This window comes from Lolium perenne, chromosome 2, assembly GCF_019359855.2.
Source record: "Lolium perenne isolate Kyuss_39 chromosome 2, Kyuss_2.0, whole genome shotgun sequence".
In the NCBI taxonomy this organism is placed as follows: Eukaryota; Viridiplantae; Streptophyta; class Magnoliopsida; order Poales; family Poaceae; genus Lolium; species Lolium perenne.
This window is the reverse complement of record NC_067245.2, coordinates 289,645,137-289,656,989: the sequence shown is the minus strand read 5'-3', so window position 1 is coordinate 289,656,989 and position 11,853 is coordinate 289,645,137. Positions and strand designations below refer to the sequence as shown.

Sequence of the window (11,853 nt, the reverse complement as noted above, 5' to 3'; positions counted from 1 at the left end):
CCACCTTCACATCACCCTATCTCAACTCCACTCCACTCCATGTGTAACACCAAAACTATAATCAATTCAGTAGCCAAACCTTCCATAATTATCTTTTGAAAATTAAACAACCCCCATATGTTTTCACAACTCTTTTAACCGTAATATGTTTGTTGAAGGACAAATCATACAATCTACGAAAGGTAGCTACCGAAGTTTTTTTGTTACATTAGACATCCTCTCAAAACCTAGTTTTATTTTCTGAAAACAAAACTCTTTCACATAAATTATAGAAATTGGGTTTCATTCATCAATCCTGGCTAGAGTTGAGATGTTCCAGGTTTGTCAACAATTTGTGTAATTGTTTCTTTCAAAAGATATTTGTTCTTGAACAGATCTTGCGAAGCCAAACCCACCCAGATCTTTGAGAGTGCAATATGCATGTTTTATAGTTTACTAGATGACAATTTTTAATCCCATGTTCTTCCTTCGACAACAACCTATTCTATAATATATTTATTCTTTTTTTCTTACCCCAGCTAGAACTCTAAAGAAGGAGAGTATAAATAGAAGTACACTGTTCAAGCAAGTATTTAAGAGATTGACTCTCGAGCAGGTGTCCAAAATCGTTCCTTTATAACACCCTAACCTTTTCTCCATTTTATAGTCTCTTGTGTACATTAATGAGTTTTTTTCTAATTAGTTGCTACCCACCCCCACAAATATTTTAAAGGAAAGTAAAATTTTCTTCAAAAAGATGCATCTGCTCTCTACACTCCCCCCACTCCCCCACCCCCACCCAAACAAAACACCTCACTTTTATGAACATCTATCTTAAGACCAAACATTTGCTCAAAGCTGCAAAGTAGAAATTTTAAATTTCTTGCACTCTCATAACCCTCTCACGCAATAATAAAATTGTATCATATGCATACTAAAAATGGCAATCCCATTCTCCTGGAGATTAGAGACCAAGACAACGATTACCATAACTTGTTGTACATTCTTAACCATCACACTCAAGGAATCAACAACAATATTAAAGAGAATGGGAGACAAGGGACCTTGTACCACCCCTCTGTATGTAGAAAAGAAACCACTCAATTGATAATTAATTTTAATGTTAACTTTTACACTTATAATAATGATGCTAAAGACAAGACCATTCCATTGATGTGAAACCCTTTGAAGCATAAAATAATACCAAAACAAGGCCATTTCACATTATCATAAGCCTTTTTCAAAATCAACTTTGAAAAGGACCCGAGACAATTTTCCGTCTCACTTCATGTAAAATATCCTATAGAATAGAAACCCCTCACATTGTAAATCTATTTTTCACAAAAGTTGTTTGGGCTTTATCAACTATCTCCCGAGCTACTGGAGCAAGACTATTATACATACTAAATTTCTGCACTACCAAATCATCCTCACACTTGGGGATTAAGGTAATAATCACATAATTTAGTCTACCAATATTCAAATTTCCATTATCAAATTATCAAAACCCTTTTTAGAGGTATTTCACACAATCCCAAAATAATTAATAGAATTCTCTAGGAAAACCATCAGGTCGTGGGCTCTTGTTATGATCTAAATAGAAAATCTCTTTGATCTCTTCAAAGGAAAACATTCTAGTTAAATTCTCATTATTTTCTAGTCCGGCCAAATTTTGGAAATCAAAATAATGGCCAACAATGGCCCTCTCTTACTTCCCAAACATTTTTTGTTATAACAATCAATAGCATGAGCTAATAGATTTTTGTCACCCTTAATCATAGAGTCCCCATCCATTTAAATGTATGAATTTATTTTCCACCTCTTCCCACTCATTTCTTTCATAAAATATCTAGTACAATTATGTCCTAGCTTAAGATCAACACCTTTATTTCTCTGAAACATTTTATGTTATCTTCCATCACCTGATCATTAGACTATTTTTAATGTTAAAATACAACTCCCTATGTGTAACATTTAAACACTAATCTCAGCATTTTTTGTGAAGATTGTCAAGAATATGATAACTTTTTTCTATCTTTTCTATAAGCACGGTCTACATTCTTGTTCACCCCTTAATTTTTTTCCTATTTTGTACTAGTCTTTGATCCATTCATCAATGGAATTTATATTACAAGCATGAGCTTCCCGTACAAGCTTAATCACCTCATGGATATACTCCCTAATAAACCAACACGACTCAAATTTGAAATGAAAGGATCTACTCATTCACTCACTAGTGTCTAGCAAAAAAAGGTGTGTGGTCACACCACTCCCTAGTCAATGCAGACACATTGGTGAGAGGATTAGGATCCATCCGATGGGTAATAACTAGAAATATATATTTTCTCTAAAGTTGGAACAGCATGATCATTACACCAAGTATACATCCTATATATTGCTTAGATGAAAATCCACCATATTATTAATTTCAATAATAATATTGAAAATCACACTCCATCTAGTTACCCCACCTGTAATTTATTTTACTCGCTTTCCTAATCAAGTTGAATTCACCACGAAATAGAGAAGGGAATTTAATTCCACAACACAAATGAGCAAACTTTCCCTTAACAAACTTCTTTTCCTATAGATTGAGCAACACCTTATATAATAATTAAATTCCATTTCAAATCATCAGGCCTATTCTTAATCAAACATCTCACAAGAACTCTCTTTACTACACTTTTAGAACTTCAAAATCAGTATTTTTTTCACCCCAACTAAGATACCAACAGATCTACCATGTGAGGGTGAAACATACAAAAAGAAGTTTTTTCCTTGCCCCAATTTGATCCAGCCACACACCCTTTAAACTCCCTTAGTTGAGTTTCTTAGATTCCAATGAAATCAGTGCCATACTCATCCATTACTTCTCTAGAATGTTTCGTTTTGTTAGTACATCCCATCCCTCTACCATTCCAAGACATGTGTTTTATTTTTTTACTTCTTGTTCAATTTAATTTTAACTTTATACTTAACACTCACATGGTCAATGGTTTTTTTTCAGATAAACCTTGTGCCAAATGATACAGTAATCACAAGGAAACTCATAATGATCCTCTAAATCACCAATCTCTTCATCATCATCTTTAGTGAAGGCTTAAGAGCATTCATGTCAAATTGTGACTAACAATTTTTAGCATCCAATCTATCAGAATCCATATTTTTTCACAACTTTAGCATAATTAATGTTAAATAATGTCCATTGTTTGTATTCTTTTTTCTACGTTTCCACCCAAATTAACTTTCAATTTTTCTAGCTAGATCACAAAGACAATCAGTTGCATAATTAACCAAAGTTGGGGAATGTGTACCATGAGACTCCAAATTCCTCTTGATAGGGTAAGATCTTTTGCCTTGTCCATCATCTTCCCATCATTATGTGGCCTCAATCTTTCTGTAATGTTCTCAACCAAAGATTTTTTCCTTTTGATTTATCCTGCATGATTTCTTTTTTCCACTTCAGCTTCACAATCCTTCTCCATATTCACAATATTCTGAGATAAAATAACCCCTCTTGGTTGCCCACTACATCTTTCTCCTCAATAGCCCCCATATTTTGAGAAATCCTCTCATTACCACCCATCCCATAATTTGTAGCATCAACATAGGCAACAATAATTCCTTCTTGCACCATCATCCCTCATCTCCTTCTCGACCTGCATATTATACCGCAGTTGAGCAGCCAAAAGCTTCTTCTCCATCTACCCCTTGCCACTGTCTCCTTAGTCCACCTCCATTGCCCTTCGCTCCTCCGCTCATCTTCCTCCCCAACCCACACCAACCCTAGGCCACTCCTCGATAACCCTAGGAGGAGGATGCGTCTCCCTCCAAAAAATTTCCCTTGTTTCGAGTTTTCAGCTGGCACCTAAGCCATAAACTATCCCTTGTAGTACATCTAGTACCGTTCAATTGGGGTGTTAACGTGTTGTACGAACAATGTTGGTGGGTTGATGGGTGCGTGCAAGTGTGGTTTGGGCCAAGACAAATATATCCGACCGTTGGTTACCGCTTACCAGCACACGCACGTATAGTACTAGTTTCATCCATAAAATTTGCTGCAACTTGGCTCGCCTCAAGATCAGCAGCTCCATCCATCGTCCGGTTCGTCTCGGCACCTCGAGCAAGAGAGCGCATACGCGTGTGCAGCTACGTAGGTATATGTATTTTATGGGGTTGCGGGTTCTATACGTACGAACAGAGGTAATACTCGTGTCCGTTCGTCCAGAGACGAGACTTGTAGTGCAATCCACTCAACTCAACTCGAGCGCTACCAGACCGGCCGGCCGGTCGAGTGATTTAACACACATGATGGCATGATGATGGTTACTTGCAAGCGATTATGAGCTAATTGTCCCATTAGCTTCGAGTGGCGCATGCACTTGGCCGATTCATGGCCGTTGCTCTCACGCTCTCAAAGATTTCCTTATTTTTTTGAAGCAATAATCGTTGGACGCAAACCAAATGATCCAAAAGGAAATGACGCAAGAAAGACTGCAGAACAGCAAATTGATGGCCCGACGTTTAGTGGGAAATGGAGAGACGCAGGCAGGGCGCACGCACGTACCGTCGCGATCGATCATTCCGTTGCTGGATGTTAGCTAGCGCGGGCTAATCAATTGCCACCACCAGGATAGTTAATCACTTCCGATACATGGACGATGGAGAATTACTACACCATCCGGTTTTGTTGCAATCTACTGTATCACAATTTTAGAATTTAGATATACCAAGAGAACACTTAACTATCAGTCCGTATCAAATTAGTCATTCAGATGTTTAGCTTTTAAAAATGGTACTATCTCCGTTCCAAAATTTAAGCATTTTTAGAAAGCTAATTTAATTTTATAAAAGGTTTATATTTTGAAACGGAGGTAATATGTACCTAAACACAATTCAGCGTGTTTGTTCGGTCATTTCAGATGGCAAGTAGTTCTCTGAAATATGTAAAAGATCTTATAAAGGCACGTACAACGCTGGTCTAAGCGCGGACGCTAGGGTTTTTGTCCAATTCCAGTTAAGTCTTGGGATTTCTCTTGGAGTCGGTGCAAATCAAGACGCCGCACGTTCGTGCCAGGTATATGCACCGAGAGGGGGGACAGGGGCGGATAGACAGAGAGAGAATCAGTGGATAGACGCTAGCGAATTAAGCAGATACAAATTGAGAAATGATTAATTTATTTTTGTTAAGCGCCTACCGTGAGCGCCTTGGGTTGTACAAACCCTAATTCGGAACGGAGAAAATAATAAATAGGGAAATCTCGCATGTTCCATGTTCATTATACATGGTGCATATGATTGCTTTTCATATATGCATGCAACGTTACCAATAAACACTATCGTACGGTGTAGAAATCCAAAAAAAAGCCTCGAGAAAATACCATTTTTCTACATAGCTGTAAATTCTATTATTGTCTTTTGTGTTAATATGTCTTTCACTTTTATAACTCCAAGGAGGGAAATGCAGTACATATCAGGGGCAATTCCGTCATTTGGTATCCGAGCAGCAGCATCACGGGGGAGGAAGGGAGGCGTCCGTCGTTGTAACATGCAGCAGAGAGAATACGCGCTCCCACCATCTCCCTCTCTCCCTCCCTCCATTATTTCCTCTCTCCACCTCCCCGTTTATTCTCTCCCTCACCTTCCTGCTCTCTGTCCCCGTCTTCCATTTCTGCGCTTTTCTCCTCCCCACTCCCCACTCCCTCGTCGTCCCAAGCTCTCACTCCGCCCTCGCAGATTTTTCTTCAACACAGCGCCGCCACCCGTTCTCTCGAGGTACGCACTCCTCGCGGCCCGAAACCGCTGTTCTTTCAGCGGATTCTTCCTCCCTCCAGGCGCCATTGCCGTCTCCCCCCACCCTGTTTGTTTCTTGGCTCCAACGAGCAAGCATAAAGATTTTTCTTTTTTTTTGCGTGGAGAAGCTGCGAATAGGCGGAGTGGTTGGGGAAAGCCACTTTTTTTCGCAGCGAAAGATGGTGATTTTAGCGGTTCTTGGTGCGATTATTGGGATCTAGGGGGACCAGGGGCCCCATCTGCGGGCGTGGTAATGCGGCGCTTGGGCTTTTGGTGTGTCGGTGGAGCAAGTTTCCGGTGAGATTTCCGCAGATTCGTTCGTCTTTGCCGGGGCTCGGGTTTGAGGGGAGCGAGGCACGGCCGGGCTTTTAATAATTATTCAAAGGGGTTTTTCTCGGAATTTCGGGCTTACTTTTTGATGGCTGGAGCTTTACTTCTGTAGTCCAGGAACCATTTGTGAGCTAGTTCTTGTCTGCTACATCTAGTAGGAATTTCTGAAAAAAAATAGATGCTATATTTGCCATCTTGGTCTATGAGAAGGATGTCTGGATCTGGCGGCAGTTCTTCGATCTGAAACGGGCATTGCCACCGTGAACTTTTGCTGCCGTGATGTAATTTATTTTCCAGCACTAGTTTGTCCGTATGCTCAAGGGCTGGTTGGGGAGTAGAATCGATTAATGGAGAATGGTCTCAATTTTTTTTATTTACCGTTCTGGTTGCTGCAAATGATTATGTTGGCTAGTATGTCTGTCAGTTCTTTGCTGACAGCTCAAGCTATATATAAGATCTGGTAGAGTAAAATAAAGTATATATGATACAGTAATTTTTTCTTGGAAAAGTTGATTCTTGTTCTACAATGCTTTTCTACATGTCTAATGAGCTCATATGTGTATGTTACTATAATTAAATCTCTGATGTATTAAAAGGTCATTCATGTCAAATCCCCTAGATGTTCTTGATCAGTATTGTTGTGTTTCTTATCATTGCTGATTTTTTTTCTTCATCTGCTGTTTGTTCTAAAGTAAGTATCTTTTGGTCACATAATGCCAAAATGTATTTGACCTGCAATAGTTTTTTTTAATATAATAGTGTGTCCTTTTTTCAGGAGCTGATGCGAGGTGTAAGCTGCACTGTGAGAAGGACAGCTGTGCACGTCAAGATCCAAATTAGCCTCGCTTGATTACACTAGAGCTGGTTGAATACTAACATACACTTGATTCTGCTGCTTCCAAACATGGGTTCTAGATTTCCATCACATCAGCTGAGCAATGGCCTGTATGTATCTGGTCGAAAAGAGCAACCGAAGGAGAAGGCCCCCACCATTGGCTCCAATGTGATGCCATACACTGGTGGTGACATCAAGAAGTCTGGAGAGCTTGGGAAGATGTTTGACCTGCATGCTGAGAAGTCCAGGAAATCTGGTCCTTTGGGCAATGCGCCTTCCAGAAATCCTTCATTTGGGGGTGCTGCTTCAAACTCTGGACCTGTCTCTAATGCTGGCGGCCGCTCAAACTACTCTGGTTCTCTTTCGTCTTCAGTTCCTGGTGCTGGCGGATCGGCAAGAGCAAAATCTAACTCTGGACCTCTCAATAAGCATGGAGAACCAGCAAAGCGTTCATCCGGTCCCCAGTCTGGAGGTGTGACACCAATGTCTCGCCAGAATTCTGGTCCTCTCCCTCCCATGCTTCCTGCCACTGGCCTTATCACATCTGGGCCTATTTCTTCTGGGCCACTGAATTCTTCTGGTGCTCCAAAAAGAAAAGTATCTGGATCTCTTGATTCTGCTGCATCCATGAAGCTGCGGGCCACATCGTTTGCTCACAATCCGGCTGTTACTACTGTCACCACCGAAGGTGGTGGTTTCGCAATCAAGGGATGCTTTGCGAAGTGCGTATTAGGGGGTGCACTCGTAATCTTGGTTGCAGGGTCTATATTAGGTGTCTTCATTCTTGCTGCTGTCCACAATGCGATTATGTTGATAGTTATGGTAGCGATGCTTGGTGCTGTTGCTGCACTTCTGTCTTGGAATGTTTGGCGGGGGAAAAGAGGAGTGATTGGGTATGTCAATCGCTATCCTGATGCTGATCTCAGAACTACAAAAGATGGAGAGTATGTCAAGGTTACAGGGGTATGTGAAATGTTTCTGATATTGTTGATTTATTCTACATATGATAGTGCTATTGCGATCTGGGCTAATGCCACTAACCTGAACATAGTTGAGTACTCCATTGTTCTTGTTTCAGTTTATGTAGTATCTATATTATTAGGTGCCATGTTAATTCCCATGTTCTTTTTTGTCACGTGTGCTTTGGACCTCTATGTCAGGACATAATATAGCAATATGTCATGAAGTTACTATATTTTGTGTTATTATTCATGGTACAATTTTTATCGTATCTATAACTGGATTCTTATATATGAGCACTTTGTTTCCACGCATAGCATTTTTTTTTCCCAGTTTTAGGGATTGCATAGGTTGGTAACATATTATTTCTGTTCCTGGAACATACTGCCGCAACCATTTACTTGTTCCGTTATCAGTTAGCATTCAGTAATGATGAGTATGCCAAACCTCACAGGTGGTTACCTGTGGAAATTTCCCACTGGAGTCCTCATATCAAAGGATTCCGAGATGTGTGTACACTTCAACTAGCCTTTATGAGTATAGGGGATGGGACTCGAAAACCGCGAACGTCAAGCATCGTCATTTTAGTTGGGGATTAAGGACAGCAGAGGTGAGTTTTGTTTTACATGAATTCTGAACTGTTAATGTCTAGAAAAAAAGATGTCTAAATTAAATTGATACAATAGATTACTTTCTAATATGAAGATGGTTTGAAAAATGTAGCTTCTGCCATTATATTGGTTCGATCCTAATTTGACTATGACCTTGACATTTTACCGGTAACTTTTGCAGCGACATGCGGTTGATTTCTACATTTCAGATTTTCAATCTGGGCTTCGAGCATTGGTGAAAACAGGATATGGTGCGCGGGTGACACCATATGTTGATGACTCTGTAGTAATTGACATCAATCCTGAGAACAAGGACATGTCTCCTGAATCTCTAAGATGGCTGCGTGAGAGGAAGCTCTCAAGTGATGGGCAGACAATGCGCCTAAAAGAAGGGTATTATTTTCTTTATGTTAGAAGGCTGTGGCAATGCATAAGCTAGAGATATTTACCTCTATTCTGAAGACGCGCCAAAAGATATTAGTGATTCATTGCATTTTTCTTTATCATGTACCTGCAGATACATCAAGGAAGGCAGCACAGTGAGTGTAATGGGGGTTGTTCAAAAGAATGACAGCGTGTTGATGATAGTTCCTCCACCGGAGCCAGCCTCAACTGGTTGCCAGTGGGGGAAATGCTTCTTCCCATCGAAACTTGATGGACTAGTCTTGAGATGCGAAGATACTTCAAATACGGATGTCATACCAGTATAGCAAGCTGGATGCTGGAATGGTTGCTGCTGGAGGGGGGAAATCGGCTTGTCGAATCTTTTGACCTCGGGTTGGGTTTGCTTGGTAGAATATTATTAGAACTGAGAAAAATGTACAAATGTTAGGTGTGATTATGGCTAGTAAAGATCAAGGATGGCTGGTTAATCTGAGTTTGGTTGTATAGTCCTTTTTTCAATGTGTTTCGTCCTCGCTTCCTCTTTTTTTTTGGTTATGGGCTCTCAAATACTTGTCGGATATGATGGCTTTTGCGCTGTTTGAATACTTAGTGGAATTGGGTTTGTATGCTATTTAGGATGAATTTGTTGCACTGCTCTTAAGATCATGTTGATGTTGCATTCCTGCATTCACATTATGTATGTATGTGCTGGAAACTGCCAAATGCATTACACAAGCTGTGATATCAGTTGCTTGCCTGCTTTACTTGAATATGGATGATTTGCAGCAGAAATATAATTCCTTTACCCTTCTAATGAGTTTTGTTTTTACTGGAAGAGAAGTCCATTGGATGAAGTGATTCGTAACTTTAGTCGAGACTGAGATTTTTAGGGTCTAATTACCGAACGTAAGGTGGTGAGGACATAAGAGGTGTATGTAGAAAGAAATTAATAGAAGCAACCAGCAAGACTCGCCAGACGAAAAAAAAGGACCAGATTGTAAGTGATGCTCCAATAGGAGTTCGCTGTGAAGATAAGAGGAACTGATGAAATGCAGGGATCTATCTGTAACAAATCTAAGGGTTTTCTGGACGTAGCTGCAACAGAAAGAAGGCTCCAAGGGCATATCCGTAGCAGAAAAAGTGGCCCCAGGGACCGGCGTTTGAAATCTCAAAAAAATTTGGACCATTTCTCGATTTGTGCGTGTCATCCTTGCGCAGGGGCCATGCTAATCTTCTCTGTATCGTTCCAATTTTATCGGATGTCCCCGAAGGGACGAAACTAGCTGCAGCGAGCAAGCTTATAAACCGGTCTAAAGCCTCTTCGGTTTCCGAGGTGGGACTAAACCATCGATCCCGTTGCTCTCGGCAGCCGCGCACGCAAGCCATCCGAGCAAGTGAGAGCCCCATCATTTCAGGCCCAAAAGCCCAGCTGGAAGGCACTCTGTGGACTGCATCACGCTACGTGGCCCAAATCATCAGAGAGCCAGAGTCTCCAGACGAGCGGTCCATAAAGCAGTATTTCCGATTCTCAAAGAAGGAGCAGTATTTTCTTTTTTGGATTTAGAGTTTGAACTTCGCCCCACTGGATGTCTGGATTTTTTTTTCAGGCTAGTTCCAAATATCGTGTTCGGAACTTCCGATTCCCTGGCTGTCAGCAACTGTGTAGCCTTACGAGCACCAGCACTTTAGCCTAAAGAATGAGCATGCCACACTGAGCCGGGATGCTGGCACCAAAGAGCTGCTTAAAACGGTGGTGTGTCGATGAACCCGCTGGTAATTGCCTAGGTTCGGGCCATCCCCCGGCAACCTGCGGAGTTTCATCTACCTGTCTGATCTTGGCCAAGTTCACTGATCATTCACCTAGCTAGTGAGTAGTGACCGACCTGCATGAGGAGGTGGATCGTGTCCATCATGTCCATGGAGGTTAGCACATGTCATCGGACGGCGCACGGCCGGGCAACTTGTCCAGTGACACCACCGCGAAAACAAACAACCAGTGCAGCCGTAATCCATCACGAAGGAATCGACGAATCAATCACTGAAGATCAAAGCAAGACAAAGACAATAAAGTTACAGTTAAACAAGGGGCGGCAAAAAAAACCTTGTGGTGCTCCTGGAGCTGATGAAGGCATGGAGGAAGATCTAGCTGCGCAGGCCCCAAACCTAGCTGTCCCAGCTACAAGCAGATCACAACAAGAGTTCCTGTCCTCCCCCTCTACCATTTTCTCTCCCTTTGTTACCCCACGATCATCCGAAAGCCATTCCTAGAATGGTCCCCAAACGTCACCACGACATTAAAGACGTGTTGGTAGCCTGGACCGATGTAGTTTTCTAGGAAATATCAGTTCTAGAATGTGACCGTGTATAGGGTTAGTGACAATGTATGTCAACTGCATGTCAGTGATCACCATGTCCATGTCCATGTCGACGGAGCAGCCATGACACGGTGGTTCATCCATGGACACCAACGAACCTACCGTCCATGTTACCTACCGTCCATGTTACCTGGGCACTTTGGTAGCCTAGACCAATGTAGTTCTCTGTTCTCCAGAACTTGCCAATTCTGTAATGTCATGATGTATAGGGTTAGTGGCAAGTTCTCGAGGAAGAGTGTGCCACGACATAGGGGCAAAGCCTAAAGGGACCTTCATCTCCCTACTCGAGCCAAGTGCCGCGCCCGCCATGGTGGCCATTTTGATCGATACATAGCTGCGTGGGAGGGGGGAGGGGGATGTCCCTATGTGTAGCCCTGCGATTGAATCCCTGGTGTTGCCACAACTGCCCTTGTATTGAGATTGCCCATGTTGCGAAGGGGGACAAATGATTTAACACCGGCACCATGGCCGGGTTAATTGGCGTTGCCACATCGCAGATCATCCACACCAACCTTGGGCCCATCAGGGATAAATTGGGGCTAGGTTATCACGCAATAGAGGGGGCGATGCAGACATAGATAGTTGA

The 11,853-nt window shown here is 41.8% G+C and overlaps 1 protein-coding gene and 1 non-coding gene across 3 annotated transcripts; one reads left to right on the top strand and one right to left on the bottom strand.

Moving 5' to 3' along the window:
- Positions 1 to 5,560: 5,560 nt before the first annotated feature.
- On the top strand, positions 5,561 to 9,523 carry LOC127336308 (uncharacterized membrane protein At1g16860). 2 transcript variants are annotated; one of them, XM_051363105.2, is made up of 5 exons: positions 5,561 to 5,754; positions 6,878 to 7,900; positions 8,352 to 8,507; positions 8,690 to 8,901; positions 9,026 to 9,523. In XM_051363105.2, the coding sequence occupies exons 2-5, from the start codon at positions 7,007 to 7,009 to the stop codon at positions 9,216 to 9,218; spliced, it is 1,455 nt and encodes a 484-aa protein (XP_051219065.1). In that variant the 5' UTR covers positions 5,561 to 5,754; positions 6,878 to 7,006; the 3' UTR covers positions 9,219 to 9,523. The 2 variants fall into 2 exon arrangements, with proteins under 2 accessions (XP_051219065.1, XP_051219066.1); XM_051363106.2 differs by lacking the exon at positions 5,561 to 5,754 and adding an exon at positions 5,893 to 6,069.
- Positions 9,524 to 10,064: 541 nt separating this feature from the next.
- On the bottom strand, positions 10,065 to 10,167 carry LOC127337822 (U6 spliceosomal RNA). Its single transcript, XR_007874128.1, has one exon. It is a non-coding gene; the product is annotated as a U6 spliceosomal RNA (small nuclear RNA).
- Between the last annotated feature and the right edge of the window lie 1,686 nt (positions 10,168 to 11,853).